Here is a 21,515-nt window from a genome sequence, read left to right as displayed (position 1 = left end):
CTTGAAACCCGCAGCTGGAACCGGGGAGGTGAGTGGACGTCTTTTCCCTCGGCATCCTCCTCCCCGGTCCCCCGCTGGAGTACCCCTTTAAAGAAAACCTGTACCCATCCACAACATGCTCCCAAAACCCTAACTTTCTCCAGTGGCTCTTCAAAGCAGTTATCCAACACTACAAAAACAGGGCCACTTTCTTTCAGAGACAGCATTACTCTGGTCTCCAGATCAGGTGCGGTTTGTAATTAAGCTCCATTTATTTCAATGGAACCGAGCTGCAAACTGCACCCAAACTGGAGACAAGTGTGGAGTTGTCTCTGGAAGACAGTAGCCATGTTTTTGTAGCACTGGATAACCCCTTTAAAGTTTAGAACATAACTTTTACTCACAAAGTGTAACTACAAAATGACCGAGTGCAAATGGAAATTATTTAAAATTAGACACCATTTTATATTCCTAGAAATACCATGTGGCTTGTGATGCTGTGCAGTATAAATATGGATGTACTATATAACACCGCAGTGCTATGATAAAGTGGATACTGCTTACCATAAGTGTAATAGACAGTATTATACCAGTATCAATGAGTAAATGTTGTCTGTTCATCTGTCTCTATATCTATGCGGCTGTATTATAGATAATTAGTATAATGAGTTGGATTATGGATCTTCAGATATGTGCCGGCAGTGTGATTGATAGGCAAGTCGTGATACAGCTGGGGTTTCTGAGCTGCTGTAGATAATATGACTGTTCTGACAATCCAGTCTACTCAGGGACTCAGTCTGACTAGAGATGATAGCAGTGATTTTACGCTGTACACTGCTCTTTGCTTAGGTTATTAGCGGTGATTTGTGTGCTATACAACACTATGATCTTCTATGCCGCTAACAGTCGCCATCTATTGCTACTGCACATACCCCAACTTAGTTTAGCGTAATAATATAAAATTCCTTCATGTCCGCTGACATTTTTTTTTCCAGTGTTCCCTGGCTTTATCATAGTGGCTGTAAAAAAAAGTTATATATTTTTGGGAACAAAAATTCATTTGTAAATAATTTTACCCCAAAGAGGGCACCAGGACCAATCTGAACCCAGCAACGGGAAAGGACTTGATGACAGCTATCCAACGGTACCTGTGGTTTGGGGGGATTTGTAGGTGGGCACAGATTTGTTTTAAAACTGCAATATAACTATAATGTGGTCACAAAGAGATGAGAATTAGCGTAGACGTGACATCCTATGAGTTGTGCAGGGTCATAGAAACTGAATGGGTGCCCCAGATGTCAGCAAATCCCCATAGAAAACCTCTCCTGCTCTGGACAGTTCCTGACATGGACAGAGGTGGCAGCAGAGAGCACTGTGTCAGACTGGAGAGAATACACCACTTCCTGCAGGACATACAGCGGATGACAAGTACGGGAAGACTGGAGATTTTTAAATAGAAGTAATTTATCTGTAAAACTTTCTTGTATCAGGTGATTTTAGATTATTTTTCTTCTCTGGTGTGGTCATATGGGGAAACAAAGTGTTTTTCATGCTGAAAGTTGCATCAAACCTTTATAGGCTATGTTCACACAACATGTAAACAAACAATGGCCGTTATTTGGCACTCAAAACATTGGCCGTTGTTTGCAGTGAAATTTGCACTAAAATTAATGCGGAGCGGCCGAAAATAATTTACATGCTCATTATTTTGACGCCCGTATAAAACAATGGCCGTTGCTCAATACATTGTGTGAACAACGGCTGGTGTTTGCATTGACTTCAATGCAACCCATTTCCCTATGAAAAGAATCAAAGTTGTTTTAATTGAAAACAGACTTTTTTTTCCCCATAAAATGTACATTGTGTTAATATACCACATAATGCACAACAAACCTTTCTTAAATGTTATTGTTTATCTTTCCTCTGGTTATTGTTATACCACTACTGATACCAGTTCCCCATGTTACCTCTCACCTTGATCCCGTATAGACATCTCTCTGCTCCCGGGATCATCCATAGACTCATGATTCCAGGTCACACAGATTCTGACATTTGGGTCCTTCAAATAATTCTCAGGAAATCGACAGTCACTGGTCACATTATAGGATTTATCCATATTAGTAATATATTGCTCTGTTGACGGGAAGGTCTGGGTCACTTGTTCTGATCCACAGAGCCATGTAATCTGGATATCTCTGGGGTAGAAATTCTCTAGTATCAGAGAATATATCATCTCCCCATTCCCAGCAGTTACTCTCACAGGTTTTCTGTTCTCTGGTTTTCCTAGAAAGAAATGAAACATTCAGGAAGAGTATACAGTCAGTCACACACACAGTGATCCATCATCCTGTTCAGCTTCTCTGTCACTAGTTTATGCTGCCGACATCGCTAATCGTACGATCGGGCCAATAATCGTTACGTGTAAACGCAGACTTAGTAGTGGAAGCCGTCTGATAGACACCATCCATTACTAAGCAGGGGATTAGTGTTAGCTTCTGCTACTAAGTCTGTAAAGTAAAGAATAAAAGACAAGACACAAGTGAAAAATATTCTTTATTCAAATAAAAACATCCCCACACCCCTTGTTGACCATTTTATTAAAAAATCAGCTGGTCATCAATGTAGTCCACCGAATCATACATAATCTTCAGGATACTAATATCTGAAAAACAAAAAGGAGACACACACACACACAAAAGGCAGGGGCAGAACATCCATCATTTTTACAGGTGTTCTGCACCTTATAGTATGCAGCATCTGTATAGACAGCTGATTACAGTCTGACACACAAGGGGTTAAGTGAGGATGCACTGCATTCCCACTCAACTCTTTGGGTACCATGCCGCACAGTCTAGCCCCAGGGAGTTATGTTTATAAAAATGAACAAAGCCTGGATTTCACCTGAATTCAACTGTGCACCCGGGGAAAGCAGCTCCACATGAGGATTCTTCGTATATCCTCTCCTTCTCTTCCTCCTTCAATTCTCAGCCAACAGCCAATTCTTGTTCCGCCATGCTGTGTCTGGCATAATTTTTGGGAGGCTCACCTGCTACCGCTTCTACCTGGGTCACTGTCATCATCGCCATGCTGTGCCTGGCATAATTTTTGGGAGGCTTACTTGCTACCTCACTTTTTATGGTTCTCTGTGTCCTCACTGCCATGCTGCGTCAGGATAAATTTTTGGGTGGTTTATATGCTACCTCTGTTTCAATGGTTCCCTGTTTTCTCACTGCCATGTTGTTGCCCAGAATTTGGCATAATGGTGGGATTAGGCAGCCTCAGAGGCATCCATGCATGCTGCCCCTGCTGTTTCCTGTTCTTTTACATGGTATTTCCATCATTTTCTGAGGTTGACAGGTTTCCACACGACCTTTCCTGTGCCGAGCTTGGGTCCCCAGCAAAAATGCTCGAGTTTCCCACTGACTTCAATCGGGTTCGTTACAAGAAACGAGCACCCGAGCATCGAGAAATATTCGTCTCGACTAACGAGCACCCAAGCATTTTAGTACTCGCTCATAACTAGTTCTGGTGAATTAAAGCCATTCTTGTATAACATGGACAATTATTCATGTGAATTGCTGCCAGGTAATACTACACATGCCTGGCTAGCCATGGTTTCCCTCTGCAAAATCAGTTGTTTAACAGAAGAGGAGACATTTTAAAATGGTTTGTCAGAACATCATGATCCCACTATGACTGATACACTGATAGTTATAGAACGTTTTCATAGATCATAGATGGAAATGCTCATGATAATCCTGATTTCCATTACATTTCCTTTTATGATGCTGTGATGAATACTCACCATATATCTGCAGGTCTCCTGTACTCTTCCACATGGGTTGCACGAGGCTGGAATGTTCCACCTGGAAGATTAATTCTGCCCCCTGGTGTGATTCTGCAGTGGGGGTGAAGACCAGACATGACTTATATAAGTATGTGTTATTGGGCTGTCTGCCTAATTCAGTATTGTAGATCCTATACGCCCCATCTCCAGCTATGTGATGTATATCTCCGGATAGTTTGTCCTTCCTCAGCCACATCCCCACCAATAGATCTGGAAAGCAGTTGGAGATGATACATTCCAGGGAGGCCTCAGTGTTATTATATAGAGGTGGCACCTGTATAGTCACCTGAGGACGATATGGGTAATCTGCAGGAAAGGAATGAAATATGTGAGATTCTCATCTGCTCACCAGTACAGAAACACAGAAATAATAAGCTGAAAACAACAAAGACAATTACAGAAAACCTGTACCCACCCACAACATGCTCCCAAAACCCTAACTTTCTCCAGTGGCTCTTTAAGGCTATGTTCACACAACGTAAAACTACGGCCGTAGTTCTCGCCGCAGAAATACAGCTGTAGTTTTGAATGGCAGAAAATAACTTTACTTTCAATGGGATCCCGGCCGGAGCGTACACACATCAGATGCGCTCTGCCCGGAATCCCATGCGGCGCCAGAAAAAACTGACAGGTCAGATTTCTGCGGCCGGAATTCAGTGAATTCCGGGCGCAGAAAGACCTGTCAGTTCACACAGTGGCTTCCGGCCGCTTGCTTCACTGTGGGCTATGGGAAGCTCTGATGCGGGCACACGCTGATGCGCCCGCATCAGAGCTCTGCGGATGGACGGATCATCCTTAAGTACTTAAGTACCGGACGCGATGATCCGGGCACAGACTGGCTGTTCCGTGACCCGGCCTGGGTCACAGAACAGCCGGTCTGTTCCGTAGTGTGAACATGGCCTAAAGCAGTTATCCAGCGCTACAAAAACATGGCCACTATCTTCCAGAGACAGCATGACTCTTGTCTCCAGATCAGGTGCGGTTTATAATTAAGCTCCATTTATTTCAATGGAACCGAGCTGCAAACCCCACCCAAACTGGAGACAAGTGTGGTGTTGTCTCAGGAAGAAAGTGGCCATGATTTTGTAGCACTGGATAACCCCTTTAAAGTTTAGAACATAACTTTTACCCACAAAGTGTTACTACAAAATGACCGAGTGCAAATGGAAATTATTTTAAATTAGACTCCATTTTATATTCCTAGAAATACCATGTGGCTTGTGATGCTGTGCAGTATAAATATGGATGTACTATATAATACCGCAGGGTTACCTCACACAGCAATGTTACCATGTAGCTCTGTATCCTACTGTCGCAGTGACTGTTTGCCATACTGCTTCAATGATAAAGTGGATACTGCTTATCCTAAGTGTAACAGACAGTATTATACCAGTATCAATGAGTAAATGTTGTCTGTACATCTGTCTTTATATCTATGCGGCTGTATTACAGATAATTAGTATAATGAGTTGGATTACAAATCTTCAGATATGTGCCGGCAGTGTGATAGATAGGCAAGTCGTGATACCGCTGGGGTTTCTGAGCTGCTGCACATAATATGACTGTTCTACTCAGGGACTCTATCTGACTAGAGATGATAGCAGTGATTTTACGCTGTACACTGCTCTTTGCTTAGGTTATTAGCGGTGATTTGTGTGCTATACAACACTATGATCTTCTATGCCGCTAACAGCCGCCAACTATTGCTACTGCACATGCCCAAAGTTAGTTTGGTGTAAAAATAAGAAATTCCTGTCTGTAAAACTTTCTTGTATCAGGTGATTTTAGATTATTTTTCTTCTCTGATGTGGTCATATAGGGAAACAAAGTGTGTTTTGCATGCTGAAAGTTGCACCAAATCTATCATAGGCTATGTTCACACAATGTATAAACAATGTCTGTTATTTGTTAGCAGTGAAAATTGCAATGAAGTTAATGCAGACTGGCCGGACATAATTGACATGACAATTCTTTCGGCGGAATGCGGAATCAGCCGGCCCATGGAATGGTGTTTATGGAGCCGGCGGAAAGGCGCGCGTATAGCCAACGGAATTCCGCTGAGTTTATCTGCAAGAATTCCGTAGTGTGAACCCGCCCTAACACCCCTCACCTTTATCCCGTATAGACATCTCTCTGCTCCCAGGATCATCCATAGACTCATGATTCCAGGTCACACAGATTCTAATGTTCGGGTCCTTCAAATAATTCTCAGGAACTCTACAGTCACTGGTCACAGAATAGGATTTATCCATATTAGTAATATATTCCTCTGTGGACGGGAAGGTCTGGGTCACTTGTTCTGATCCACAGAGCCATGTAATCTGGATATCTCTGGGGTAGAAATTCTCCAGTATCAGAGAATATATCATCTCCCCATTCCCAGCAGTTACTCTCACAGGTTTTCTGTTCTTTGGTTTTCCTAAAAAGAAATGAAACATTCAGGAAGAGTATACACACACACAGTGATCCATCATCCTGTTCAGCTTCTCTGCCACTAGTGTATGCTGCCCTGAGATAGGACACCATAAGCCTGCTGACAGTCTCTGAAACCATGCCTGTCCCAGCAAAGAAGGTAGTCACTTATCCCCCTTCCTTGCTGACAATGGTGCAGGGCAGTCTGGCCCCCAGAGGGCTGAAGGGGGATGATAAGCGTTCTGCTTCTGTGTTTTTTTTGTCTCTTTTTGCTTTTCAGATATTGGTGTCCTGAGGATTATGTCGGATTCTGTAGATGACCAGCAGTTTTTTTAGTTTAATAAAATGGTCAAAAGGGGTGTTTTTATTTGAATAAAAAATATTTTTATCTTGTGTATTTTTCTTTACTTACAGGCTTAGTAGTGGAATCTATCTGATAGACGGCATTCATTACTAAATAGGGGCTTAGTGTTAGCCGGTAAAATGGCTAACACTAACCGTCCTATTATTACCCCAGTACCCACCGCAGAGCTGAGTACCAGTAAGAAATGGCCCTTCCCACCCTGACATCACTAGGCTGCTGTTTTTTTTTAACCTGGCTGGTTATGGAAATGGGGGGAACCCTATATTTTTTTTTAAAGAAATAAATCATTTTGCAAAAGTAGGGTTCCCCCCATTTCCAAGACCAGCCAGGTCAAAAACCAAACAGCAGGAGTCTAGTAATACCAGGGTGAGAAGGGCCAGCCTAATAATACCAGCCTGCTACCGTCCAGTCCAGTAGCACGACTTTTTGATACTCTAGGACTACTGGTACCTGGGTCTTCCCAATACCCCTAATGCGGTGGGGGAGGGGGGGGGAGGGTTTCGTGTTAGCCATTTTACCGGCTAACATTAAGCCCTGGCTTAGTAATGGATGGCGTCTTTCAGATCATTTCCATTACTAAAGGCCCTATTCCACGGAACGATTATCGGCCATATTCGGCCGATATCGGGCGCTACGGACGATAATCGTCCCGTGGAATAGGGTGCAACAATCAGCCGACATCGTTCATGTCGGCTGATCATTGCAGTCGCTTGTTTTTCAACATGTTGAAAAACAAGCGACTGATACAGCAACGATCTTCTGCCGATTTTCAGCGTCGCTCGGTTGAATAGGAGCATCGGTAGCAGACGCTGCTGTATCCTATGGGCTGCCCGGACGATCAGCGATCACCCGGGCAGCCCCCCCCCCTGCAGCTCCCCTCCCGTACTCACCCGCTCGCTGCAGCCGCGTCGAATAGCGGCGGCAGCGAGCGGGGAACGAGGAGCAAAACGAGCGCTGAGAGCGCTCGTTTACTCCTCTAGTGATGTACAAAGTATGTACATCACCAGTAACATGCAGTCCAGGTTGGGGCCCATTGGATCCCGGGCTCTATGTTACTGGTGATATACATACTTGTATGTCTGTAGGCTGCATGATACATATATACTTATATAGACCCAGGGCCGGCCTTAGGGCAGATGGTGCCCCCCCCCCCAAGCATCAGGGCCTACTTTCTTCCTACTAACAGGTGATATAACAGACATGATGCGTGCAGGCGTGTCTGCTATATCAAGAGTGATTGACAGTGTGATGAGCCAATGGCTTGTCCCGCTGTCAGTCAGGGCGCACAATTTAATTATAAGCATGTCAGACATGCTTATAATTTACACTCTTAGAGCAGAGAGCGGAGGCACTCGAGGCATCGCACTGACACACTAAGGTAGGCAGGATTCTGAGCAGAGTCCACAGCAGGGGCTCCGCACAGAATTCTACCACTTTTACTCAGTGTGAACACCGCCATACACTGACTACTGACACCCTCTCACTGCCATACACTGACTACAGACACCCTCTCACTGCCATACACTGACTACAGACACCCTCTCACTGCCATACACTGACTACAGACACCCTCTCACTGCCATACACTGACTACAGACACCCTCTCACTGCCATACACTGACTACAGACACCCTCTCACTGCCATACACTGACTAGACATCCTCTCACTGCCATACACTGTCTATGGACACCCTCTGTCACCTGACTACAGACACACTCTCAATGCCATGCACTGACTAGACACCCTTTCACTGCCATGCACTGACTACAGACACCCATGCACTGACTAGACACTGACTACAGACACCCAGGCACTGACTACAGACACCCATGTATTGATATACACTGACTACAGACACCCATGCACTGACTACAGACACCCATGCACTGATATACACTGACTACAGACACACTTGTCTAATCTTGTATGGGGCAGTCTCCTCACCTTCTCTATCCTTAGAAGAGGGTCAGGACTTCTTGCCTCAGAGATACAGATAATGGTCATCAGGATGGCAGGCAGAGCAAAGGCATCCCTGCAGACAGCTTCCAGGCCTTGCTGTGCTGGCTGCGGTGCTGTCATCATCCTCCCTCCTCCACCAAGTCCCGACAGCAGGAGGAGGAAGCTAAATGAAGCTACACAGGAGGCACAAAATGAAAGTATCCTGCTCTGCTTCAGATGGGGGCCGGCACAGGAAACACCAGGGAGGAAGAGCCCAGGAGCATACTATTAGGCTGTGTGCACACTACAGAATTGCCGCGTATAACCCGCGGCGTATTCCGTCGCACGTCCCCGCACACGGCGGCGCGCTTTTCCGACCGTGCCATAGACACTGTTCTGTGCACGGGCGGATTCCGCATTCCGTCGAAAGAATTGACATGTCAATTCTTTTGGCGGAACGCGGAATCCGCCTGTGCATAGAATAGTGTCTATGGCACGGGCGGAAATGCGCGCCGCCGCGTGCGACGGACTACGCCGCAGGTTATACGCGGCAATTCCGTAGTGTGCACGCACCCTTACTGACAGACACAGGGGACGGGGCGTACTATTACTGACAGAGGGTATGTGCACACTGAGGAAAAGGCGAGGAATTAGGTGAGGAATTGAAGAGGAATTTCAGCTTGAAATTCCTCCTGTAAAATATGTACAGAGCAAAGTCCCATTGTGTTCAATGGGTTTTCTGCTCTGTTGTTCACGCTGCAGAATTTTCTGCTGTAGATCTGCTAGAGGAATCCTATAGAAATCAATGGGGGGCTTAAATTCTGCTTGAATTCTGCCTGAAAACTTTCTGCTTCAGTTCCTTGAGAATTGCTCAGTGTGCATAAGCCCAGACACAGGGGACGGAGCGTACTATTACTGACAAACACACAGAGGACGGATTAGGTAGAGCACACCTTCAGAGGAAAGTTTAGCAGACAGTGTGATGTGCAGCTGCAGTGTTTCCTCACAGAGCTGTTTACATCACTACACACTGTACTGTCGGCTCCCTGTGAGAGGAGCTGACAGCTCTGAAACACTGACCACAGGGTCGGCACAACAGCCAGCCCAGGGCCCCCCTTCTGTTTGCTGGAGTGATGCGCCCTGTGCGGTTGCACAGGTCGCACACCCCAAAGGCCGGCCCTGTATAGACCAGCACTACCTTGCAGTGTTGTATACACATTGATTGGAGTAGTACAATAGCATTCTCATTTTTGTATATTGGGTCCTGTTCATACTTTGGTCAATTGGACTGGTGGGAAGTTTGTTACATCATGGCCTCCTGGTATGTATCATGTTTTTAGTGTTTCTATCTTTTGTGGTGTTTTTGCATGTTGTGTACTATTTACAATAGTTTTGGGGGTATTACATTTATTGGTGCAGTGCCAGTGTCTCTATATGACATGTCTCTTTATCTTTTAATGTGACATATATACAACCTGCACCCCCACACTATATCTATTCACAAACACTAAAAATTCAGTCACACAAACACACATATATATATATATATATATATATATATATATATATATATATATATACACTATGCACCCCATCCCCCACACATTGTCTCTATACACACACACTGCAGCATCATTCACACAAACACACATACAGTATACACACCCTGCACCTACAGTCACATGTCAGACCTCCCTTTGTCCACCATACCTGTCTGTCTGAGCTTTCTCCTCCTGACACAACAGGACAGCAGAGCAGGAGGGGGGAGCTGACCTCTCACTGAGGGGCAGCTCTTCATCTGACCTCTTGTGTGCTGATAACTTCTTTCACTTCTGTCAGAGCAGGATGCTGGTGAGGAGGTGATCAGCCAAAGCTCCTAACAGAACTGCAGTGTCCTGCTCCTTCTGCACATCCTGACACCTGTGCTGAGTCCCACTGAGGGCCCAAGGAGAGCTGCCCATGGATTTGCCTGTAGTCGCGGCCCTGGAACTTGCTGTCAGCGCCTAGATGACAGCTAGCCCTGTGTTGAGATGACAGCTAGCTCACATTGCCCAAGGGTATGCTCACACTGAGCAAGTGCAGCAGAATTCCGCGGTAAAAACCTATGCCAAGGAAACCAGTCTGCCTCAGTGTGACACTACTTCTCTACGGGAGAGCGTGTGCTCCTCCATTGCTCCTCCATATCTATCTATAAAATACAAATAGTGTACACGGCACTCAGAAAAGAAAATCTGGTGCCAGCAAGCATACCGGGGGTCCACCAAGCAATGGTGAATATATCCTTCAAAAAGCAGCACTCCGAAAGTAGTGAAAAACGGTGCAACAATGTATTCACATCCCAAATCAATACAATGAAAGCGACGTTTCTGACTGCAACAGCAGTATTTTTTCAAGCCTTGAAAAAGGATTGCTGTTGCAGTCAGAAACGTCGCTTTGGGATGTGTATACATTTTTGCACCGTTTTTCACTACTTCCGGAGTGCTGCTTTTTGAAGGATATCTCTATCTCATACCTCCCAACTTTTGCAATGAGCAAAGAGGGACATGCGCCGCGGTCCCCATACCCACGCCCCCATAGTGACCCTCCATAGCCACGCCCCCATAGCCACTCCCCTACAGTCACCACATGCTGCTGACTGAATAGTGCCCTATATAGTATCCAATCCCAATTATAATGCCCCACATAGTATCAAATCCCCCCAATAGTGCCCACATAGTATCCAATCCCAATTATACTGCCCTATACAGTATCCTATCCCTCCAAAAATGCCCTATATAGTAGCCAATCCCCCATATAGTGCCCCACATAGTAGCCAATGCCCCCATATAGTGCCCCACATAGTAGCCAATGCCCCCATATAGTGCCCCACATAGTAGCCTATGCCCCCATATAGTGCCCCACATATCATCCAATGCCCCATATAGTGCCCCACATAGAATCCAATGCCCCATATAGTAGCCAATGCCCCATATAGTGCCCCACATAGTAGCCTATGCCCCCATATAGTGCCCCACATAGCAGCCAATGCCCCCATATAGTGCCCCACATAGTAGCCTATGCCCCCATATAGTGCCCCACATAGCAGCCAATGCCCCCATATAGTGCCCCACATAGCAGCCAATTCCCCCATATAGTGCCCCACATAGTAGCCTATGCCCCCATATAGTGCCCCACATAGCAGCCAATCCTCCATATAGTGCCCCACATAGCAGCCAATGCCCCATATAGTGCCCCACATAGTAGCCAATGCCCCCATATAGTGCCCCACATATCATCCAATGCCCCATATAGTGCCCCACATAGAATCCAATTCCCTATATAGTAGCCAATGCCACATATAGTGCCCCACATAGTAGCCTATGCCCCCATATAGTGCCCCACATAGCAGCCAATGCCCCCACATATAGTGCCCCACATAGCAGCCAATGCCCCCATATAGTGCCATATAGTGCTGTCGGGAGCCGTGTTTGTGTGCGAGAGCTGTGTGATGCGGTCCGGGGGGGCGGGGGGTGCTGTCGGAAGCCGTGTGTGTGTGCGGGAGCTGTGTGATGTGGTCCGGGGGGGGGGGGGCTGGGGGGGGGGGGGGGGGTTGTGTGCTATCGGGAGCTGTGTGTGTGGGAGCTGTGTGTGCTTTCGGGAGCTGTGTGATGCAATGGGGGGCGCTTGGCTGCGGGTGCTATCCGGGGGGGGGGGGGGGGGGGGGGGGGAGGTGAATCAGGGCGGTATAGTAAGCTGTGTGGAGTCTGGGAGAAAAGTTACTGATTGCCGAATGCAGGAGATACGGAGGAGCACGAGATCACTAGCTCCCAGCTTTCATCCCAGAACAGTACTAGAACAGTGAGGCTGTGCACAGGGACGGCGCTGATTGGCTGATTCCGCACCAATCAGGGGAAACCAGGAAGACACGGACTGATGTCGGCTGAGACTGAGAAGTTCGTTAGTGACGTATCGTCGGCAGAAAACGGGGGTTGACAGTCAAGTGGAGGACTTCAGCTATACAACTTCCTGTGGAGTGGTGCAAGGTTCAATAAGAAGAGCAAGCTGCAGGAACCCATTATGTAAGTATATTGCAAAGTTATATAATTTGACTTAACCCTTCCATTGCAGGTAAAAAAATTTTCACCGGAGTACCCCTTTAAGCCCCCCTGAGGACCAGACTGGTCTCACACTGCACCCATACATCACGGAAGGGGGTTAAGTGACCCCCAGACGCCTTCTTTCTTCACCAGACCTAGCACACTGAGCTTGCTGTGTGCCGGACTGTGGCTCCTAAAATGTCCGCTTAGCCATTTGGCAGCTGAGGTGGAACATCGCTACAACTGCTGATTGGCTGAGCTAAAAATGCAGGAGTCTCTGATGAGCTAATCAGCGCCTGCAGCAGTGTACCATATGAACCGCTGATTGATGGAAGAATGCCGGACACCAGGAAGGAGAGTTTAACCCCCTCCAATGAAGCACAGTCTTGCCCACAGGGGGTTAAAGAGGATGTACCACCAGGTACATCCTCTTTAACCTGAACCCACTGATCGAACGGTGCCGGCACGGGGAAGCCGGTTCCCGTGCACGACGCCGTTCTATGCACAGGAACCGGCCGATGCTCAAGCACTGGAGGTGGGCCCGCCCCCAGTGGGAGGGAATTCCCTCCCCTGTATGACGTGGTTCCATTAGAATGAGCGGAGCTGCGTCATACAGGGGAGGGAATTCCCTCCCACTGGGGGTGGGCAGGCCGGCCGGCCTCCAGAGATTGATCACCGGCCGGTTCCGGTGCATAGAACGGCGCCGTACACGGGAACCGGGCCTCGGTCTGAAAAACGGACGCGGCACCGGCTTCCCCGAATCATGTATAAGGACCAGCTATCAGCCGATGAACAACATTTGTCTGTTGACTGCATCTTTTCTGCAAGCATTTATATCAACAGACATTGACCTGGTATTTCAGGGCTTTCAGGTTCAGTGCACAAAAAAAAATAAATGGACATGACTGGTGCACTCACCCTGCACACATAGGGGTCCGGAGCTGCCCTCTAGTGGTGTCTCCAGGCTGGGATGCTCCACCAGGCAGATGATCTCTGATTCCTGGTCTCTCAGTGTTGGGGTGAAGCGCAGACTGGCTGTACAGGAGTAGGTGCCATCCGGCTGTCTCTGGGACTCAGTGACTAATGTCTTATACTTATTATCATCATGTAATGAAGCAGATCCCGGAGCTCCCTTCTCCTTCTTATACCAGTGTACAGTCACTGCATCAGGGTAATAGCCAGAGGTGTTGTACTGGAAAGTGCTCACTTGTCCCATCAGTACATGGGGTACAGGGACTGCCTGGATGAAAGGACGCCACGGAAAACCTTCAGGAATAAAGAAAAATTAGGACTGACACACAGATTTATGACTTCACTGTATAACACTGTATAGCACATGTTATATCACAGTGGGCAGACATATCAACAAATTACACAAAGAATGGTACATTACGTAGTGTAATACTGACAGCTCGTACAATATATAATACATTACAGCACAGATCATGTGCTGTAATGTATTATATATATATATACCGTCAAAAGTAAAAGTTAAAAAACACACAGAAATAGATAAAGTTAAATAAATATACACATTCCCTATCCCCATGACTGTCTTTCTTAGAACAAGAGGATTTTGCATATAAAGAAACGTAAATTTTCCACATTTTTGTGCAAATGTTGTGTTTTTTAAAAAAAAAAAAAAACTACTGAGCGTATCAACAAAAGTATACCACAAACATAAAGAGGAATATGTCATGAAAAAACCTGAGAATAGCTGCAGAGTTATCACTACATAAAGAGAGACAGGTCAGATTTGATAAATAGGCCCTTTGCATTAAGGCTGGGATAACTAATGTAACTGGTTGATAGACGGGGTCATTAAAGCGTAACTATAAAATATTTTGACCATTCAGTTTTAGTTAGCTTAGGGCATGATAAGAATGTTTGCAATATACATTAATAACATAAAATGAACAGTTTTTTAAATACATGAAGCGGAAAGTCCCCTCAGAGCTCTGTCTGGCTCTGAGTTATTTCTGCAATCCTGCTGGACACTCCCCCTCCCTGCAGATCCGTCCTGAGTGTACAGACTATGACAGCAGCATCAGATAACAGCCCTGACAGAAACATAAACAAAACCTCCTCCCCCCCTCCTAGCAGCACGTTCTCCCCCTCCCTTTACCTCCTAGCAGCACGTTCTCCCCTCACCTCCTAGCAGCACCTTCTCCCCCCTCCCCTCACCTCCTAGCAGCACGTTCTCCCCTCACCTCCTAGCAGCACGTTCTCCCCTCACCTCCTAGCAGCACCTTCTCCCCCCACCCCTCACCTCCTAGCAGCACGTTCTCCCCCCTCCCCTCACCTCCTAGCAGCACGTTCTCCCCCCTCCCCTCCCCTCCTAGCAGCACGTTCTCCCCCCTCCCCTCACCTCCTAGCAGCACATTCACCCCCTCCCCTCACCTCCTAGCAGCACGTTCTCCCCCCTCCCCTCACCTCCTAGCAGCACCTTCTCCCCCCTCCTCTCACCTCCTAGCAGCACCTTCTCCCCCCTCCCCTCACCTCCTAGGAGCACCTTCTCCCCCCTCCCCTCACCTCCTAGCAGCACCTTCTCCCCCCTCCCCTCACCTCCTAGCAGCACCTTCTCCCCCCTCCCCTCACCTCCTAGCAGCACCTTCTCCCCCCTCCCCTCACCTCCTAGCAGCACCTTCTCCCCCCTCCCCTCACCTCCTAGCAGCACCTTCTCCCCCCTCACCTCCTAGCAGCACCTTCTCCCCCCTCCTCTCACCTCCTAGCAGCACCTTCTCCCCCCTCCCCTCACCTCCTAGCAGCACCTTCTCCCCCCTCCCCTCATCTCCTAGCAGCACCTTCTCCCCCCTCCCCTCACCTCCTAGCAGCACCTTCTCCCCCCTCCTCTTACCTCCTAGCAGCACCTTCTCCCCCCTCCTCTTACCTCCTAGCAGCACCTTCTCCCCCCTCCCCGCACCTCCTAGCAGCACCTTCTCCCCCCTCCCCTCACCTCCTAGCAGCACCTTCTCCCCCCTCCCCTCACCTCCTAGCAGCACATTCACCCCCTCCCCTCACCTCCTAGCAGCACCTTCTCCCCCCTCCCCTCACCTCCTAGCAGCACGTTCACCCCCTCCCCTCACCTCCTAGCAGCACGTTCTCCCCCCTCCCCTCACCTCCTAGCAGCACCTTCTCCCCCCTTCCCCCACCTCCTAGCAGCACCTTCTCCCCCCTTCCCCCACCTCCTAGCAGCACCTTCTCCCCCCTTCCCCCACCTCCTAGCAGCACATTCACCCCCTCCCCTCACCTCCTAGCAGCACCTTCTCCCCCCTCCCCTCACCTCCTAGCAGCACCTTCTCCCCCCTCCTCTCACCTTCTAGCAGCACCTTCTCCCCCCTCCCCTCACCTCCTAGCAGCACTTTCTCCCCCCTCCCCTCACCTCCTAGCAGCACCTTCTCCCCCCTCCTCTCACCTCCTAGGAGCACCTTCTCCCCCCTCCCCTCACCTCCTAGCAGCACTTTCTCCCCCCTTCCCCCACCTTCTAGCAGCACCTTCTCCCCCCTCCCCTCACAGCAGCACCTTCTCCCCCCTTTTTAAAGGCTCTTTTTAAAGGGTAATGGGCTTTTTATTTAAGGAATTTCATTTTTTGGCTACTGAAATTATAGTTACGCTTTAAGGCTATGTTCACACTGCGTATGAATCCGTCCGTAGTACGAACCGCGAATATACGCACGTAGTTTTGAGGTTGATGCATTCGCTTGAAAGTATACGATATACGCCCGCACAATGCACTCTACGTATGAGCTTACGGCCGGATCGTATACGACGCCGTGAAAAATGAACAAGACCATTGTTTGAGGATGGAAATGTTGAAACTCACGGCCGTGGATTTCCATGCGGTCCCGTACGAAGTACTTATTTCAGCCAAATTGAACTTGATTCTTCGATCCAAAAGGTTCTGTGTGGTTTACGGGGCTGGGCGAAGATTTCCAAGTAAATGACCTGCCTCAGATCGCTTCGAAACAAGCTAGGGAAGCATAACTGTACTGCGGGCGTATGTTCGCGGTTCGTGCGCATCCGGCCGCATGTCTATTTTTCCCACGCCCGTAGTTTCAGCCGTACATGTACGTGGCTCCCCTTCGGGCAGTGGTGGCAATGTGTGGCAGCCTCCTTGCGGCTAGGAACAGCGGAGGGAAGCAGGGACAGCATCATGTCCGGGAACGTCATAAGGCAGTAAATCATTGCGTTTTATGACTTCCCTGGACATCATATTGGGGGAAGGGGTTAAAGTTCTATATTTTGTTTTTTCAATTTTTACTTTATAAATATTTTTTTCATAAATACAGTGGTGCCTTGGATTACGAGCATAATCCGTTCCGGATATGTGATATTATAAGTTACCGTACAGTAATGGAGAGGATGGGAAACATAAGGGCGGACAGAGACTGCAGGGAGCAGGAAGGAATGAGCAGGACAGATGTGGGCACAGTATAGCAGCACTCTCTGTCCGGGGAGAGAGCGGTTACAGCTATGGAGAGATTACCTTCACAGTCCTGTCCCCTGATGTAACCCCCAGCCTGAAGTGGATCTGCTATGATTTGGAAGGTGAGGGAGACTTCCTGGGTCAGAGTACAGGGCTGTAGACCCAGCTATGCAGACCATACCCCTCCCCCACTCCCCCTCCCACCCAGTACAGGGAGCTCTTATACCAAAGCAATTCTCTTACACCAAGGTACAATTTTTAAAAACTGTAAGCTCTTAAAGGGGTTATCCAGCACTACAAAAACATAGCACTTTCCCCCTACTGTTGTCTCCAGATTGGGTGGGGTTTTGAAACTCAGTTCCATTGAAGTAAATGGAGCTTAATTGCAAACTGCACCTGAACTGGAGACAAGAGAGGGGGAAAAGTGGCCATGTTTTTGTAGCGCTGGATAACCCCTTTAAACCAAAACGCTCTTAAACCAAGGTACCACTATTTTTTTTTTTTTGCTTCAATATAAAGTACAACTGATTGCAAACACAGCACTTATGTAGGTCTGTGGATGAAAAAGTAAGAGATAGACGTGTCTGTACAATTTGTCTGTAATTATGGACAAATTTCACTGTGCCTAGTCACCCATCAGCAAATCTGTGAACAGACAGTGATCCATGTCACAAAAAAAGGGCAGGTCCTGATAAAGACCTGCAATTGTGATACGGGTCACTGTTTAGAATGTAGAGGTCCGTGAATTGCAGACCACTATGGAGGCACAACGTGCTGTCTGCAATCACAGGTGTTAACTTGTAGACAACATTGCTGAGGTGTGAATGTAGCCTTATAGCCTCTTCAAGGAGAGGAAGAAAAATGTAAAATGTAAAAATGAAAACTGGCTGAATTATTAAGGGGTTAATAACCCTGAGGCAGTGTAAGCACCGGCCCCTGTATATATATGGTGGATAATGTGTGTCTCTTACTGTTAGCTTGGTCTCTCCATGACAGGACTCTGGTCTCTTTCCCCTTCATTGCTCTGTGACTCCATATCACACTCAGCTTACAGTCTGTATCTGTAAGGAGACTTCCCTGGACGGGGCACAGGCTGCGGATATTATAGGTGCCATCTGCATTCTCTTGAAGATCTTCATTGGATTCCAGTGGATTTTGCTCCGTTGTCCATCTGACAGTAATATGTTTTGGGTAGAAGTTCTGCAGCGTCAGCGCGCACCTCACATCCCCGGAGTCAGTAAGAGTCACCTCTACAGGATCCAACACTTGTGGCTTAGCTGGAAGATAATATACAACATATAACACTTGTAAGCATCTACACTGCCATAAATAATAAGAAGACGGCAGTTTTTTTGTTTCCAAATGTAATAGAAGCTGCTAGATAAATAGATTTTGTGAGTACTCACTGTAAAATCTTCTTAATTGGGGGACACAGTGGGTATAGGCTGGTGCTACTAGGAGGCAACACTAAAGGCCCTATTCAACGGAACGAATATCGTTCGTATTCGGCCGATATTGGCCGCTACGAACGATAATCGTCCCATGGAATAGAGTGCAACGATCAGCCGACATCGTTCATGTCGGCTGATCGTTGCAGTCGCTTGTTTTTCAACATGTTGAAAAACAAGCAAATGATATAGCAGCGATCTGCTGCCGTCGCTCCGTTGAATAGGATCCTATGGGCTGCCCGGACGATCAGCGATCACCCGGACAGCCCCCCCGCAGCTCCTTACAATCCCTCCCACACTCACCGCTCGCTGCCGCCGCGTTGAATAGTGGCGGCAGCAAGCGGGGAGCGAGGCGCAAACGGGCGCTGAGAGCTCTCAGCGCTCGTTTGCTCCTCTAGACCAGTGATTTTCAACCTTTTTTGAGCCGCGGCACACTTTTATACTTAAAAAATCCCGGGGCACACCACCAACCAAAATGGCACAAAATGACACTAAAACAGTACATATTATACATACAGTTAATAATATAGATTCTAAATGCAGAAACCTGGGCCTGTTTTCTTTTCCCCCCTGCTTCTCTCCTGTGCTTCTCTCCACCATACTTCTCCCCCATGCTTCTCTCCTGTGCTTCTCTCCACCATACTTCTCCCCCCTGCTTCTCTCCTGTGCTTCTCTCCACCATACTTCTCCCCCCTGCTTCTCTCCTGTGCTTCTCTCCACCATACTTCTCCCCCCTGCTTCTCTCCTGTGCTTCTCTCCCCCATGCTTCTCTCCACCAAACTTCTCTCCCCCATCCCCATGTTTCTCCCCCATCCCCAGGTTTCTCTCCCCCATTGTCTTCTCCTGTTTCACAGGGGCACCATAGTTTGGGGAACTTTCCCCGCGGCACACCCGACCATGTGTCGCAGCACACTGGTTGAAAATCACTGCTCTAGACGACCCGTGAAATAGGGGCTTAAGCTCTGAAAAGAAAAGAGTGCTAGCTCCTCCTGCCAGCCTATACCACCCCACAGGCAGTATGCTAAGCCAATTTGTACGGAAGCAGTAGGAGAAGCATGCAGACAGAAAAAACTGTATATATATATATATATATATATATATATATATATATATATATATATATAAAAAAAAAAAAGAGCATACCTAAAGAAAAAAAACATGTCTCCAAAAACAGACAGGACAGAGGACAGAGTCCAGAGACGAACTCCTCCGGACACAATGAAACAGGCAAAACCACCAAGAAAACAATCTGGGCGGGTGCTGTTTCCCCCAATGAACATCGGCGAGAAAAAGATTTTACGGTGAATACTCACAAAATCTATTTTTCTTAGTTGTGTCATTGAGAAATACAGACACAGTGGGACGTCCTAAAGCAGTCCCCAAGGGTGGGAAGAGCCAGGGAACCTGAAGTGAAAGACCCAGCAACCCACGAAGGTATCCACAGACGCAAACACATGCATCTTGTAAAACTTGGTGAAAGTGTGCTAGGAAGACCAGGTGGCCGCCTTGCACATCTAAAGAGCCCTATGTCTGACCGCCCAAGAGGCACCCACCGTTCGGGTGGAATGGGCGGTGACTTGGAAGGGAGGTGACTTACCCTTGACTCGGTAGGGTCTTACCCTTGACAATTGCCAACCAAATCCAGCGAGCTAGAGTGGCCTTAGAGGCCGCCAGTCCCTTGTGTGGACCCTCAGGAACGATGTACAGGGAATCTGAACGTCGAAAAGAGGACATGATAGACAGAAAGATACGAAGGAAGCGTTCTCTTGGATGAGAAGGGGACAGGCAAAAGGAAGGCAACACAATGAGATGTAAATGAGAGACAACTTTGGGGAGAAAGGAAGGAACAGGGTCAAGAATGGCCTTGTCCTGATGAAGGATCAAGAACGGAGAACAACAAGAAAGAGCTGCCAAATCAGACACCCTAATAGGAGAGGTAATCGCCACCAGAAGAACCACCTTACAGGTCAGAAACCGTAATGCAATGTCCCGCAGGGGCTCAAAGGGATCCAACTGAAGAACATCAAGAACGAGATTCAAGTCCCAAGGGGGCACAGTGGGCCGGTATGGGGGTGTGGCATGCGCCACCCCCTGCAGGAAGGTACGAACATCCCTATTAGAGGCCAGGATGCGGTGGAAAAGCACAGACAGAGCAGAAACCTGCCGCTTCAGAGAACACAGGCTTAGCCGACGCTCCAAACCCTCCTGAAGGAAGGCTAGAATCCTGCAGAAGGAAAAACGGATCGGGTGGAAACGCTGAGCCTCACAACAGACAAAAAAACGTCTGGACCACAGGCTCTAAAAAGGCGCATTTCCTCAAGACGGTGGCCTTAAAAGCTACACTGTCAAATGTAGCGGCCTTAAATTTGGGTGGAAGACGGGACCCTGAAGTAACAGGTCGTCTCTTAGAGGAAGGCGCCACAGAGCGTTGACCAGCAGAGGTATCCGGTCGGAATACCACGTGCGATGCGGCCAGTCTGGAGCTATCAGGATGGTTGGAATCCCCTCTGCTCTGAGACGTTTGTAAAGACAAGGAAGAAGGGGAAGCGGAGGAAACACGTAGTCACCCCAAGGCGCCCCAAGGCGATCCTGAGACCGGAAGAGGAAGCACTGATCCTTCCTGTGTTATTGTGACGCCATGAGGTCCACATTCGGTTGCCCCCACTGGGCACAAACTTGGTCTAACACCTCTGGATGGAGGGACCATTCCCCCTTCCTCCAGACTGAGGAAGTCAGCGACCCAATTGTCAACTAAGGGGACGTAGACAGCGGACAGGCTTGGCAAGTAAGATTTCGCCCAGGAGAGGATTTGGGCCGCCTAAGCCATCACCACATGGCTGCGGGTCCCTCCCTGGTGGTTCAGAAACGCCACTGCTGTAGCGTTGTCCGACTGAACACTGACCGGATGCCCCATTAGACGAGGCGTCCAATGTAGGAGACACATGAGAATAGCCCTCAACTCCGGAATGTTTATGCTGAGGAGAGACTTGGCCTGAGACCACTGCCCCTGCGCTGGCAGGAACA

At 48.0% G+C, this 21,515-nt stretch overlaps 1 protein-coding gene across 2 annotated transcripts in view; it reads right to left on the bottom strand.

Moving 5' to 3' along the window:
• Window positions 1–21,515, bottom strand: part of LOC138801509 (uncharacterized) — a 79,506-nt gene that overhangs the window by 26,901 nt on the left and 31,090 nt on the right. For both annotated transcript variants that reach the window (XR_011364625.1, XM_069984417.1), the window contains exons 13-17: window positions 18,015–18,320; window positions 13,536–13,883; window positions 5,937–6,245; window positions 3,785–4,132; window positions 1,954–2,262 (exon numbers count right to left, since the gene is read on the bottom strand). Coding sequence is in view for 1 of the 2 variants with exons in the window: in XM_069984417.1 (XP_069840518.1) it covers window positions 1,954–2,262; window positions 3,785–4,132; window positions 5,937–6,245; window positions 13,536–13,883; window positions 18,015–18,320 (1,620 nt within the window). In the remaining variant the exon portion in view is untranslated. The remainder of the gene's footprint in view (window positions 1–1,953; window positions 2,263–3,784; window positions 4,133–5,936; window positions 6,246–13,535; window positions 13,884–18,014; window positions 18,321–21,515) is intronic.

The sequence above is a fragment of the Dendropsophus ebraccatus genome, chromosome 9 (genome assembly GCF_027789765.1).
Source record: "Dendropsophus ebraccatus isolate aDenEbr1 chromosome 9, aDenEbr1.pat, whole genome shotgun sequence".
Taxonomy (NCBI): domain Eukaryota; kingdom Metazoa; phylum Chordata; class Amphibia; order Anura; family Hylidae; genus Dendropsophus; species Dendropsophus ebraccatus.
The sequence above is the reverse complement of the archived record's forward strand: the minus strand, read 5'-3'. Positions and strand labels throughout refer to the sequence as shown.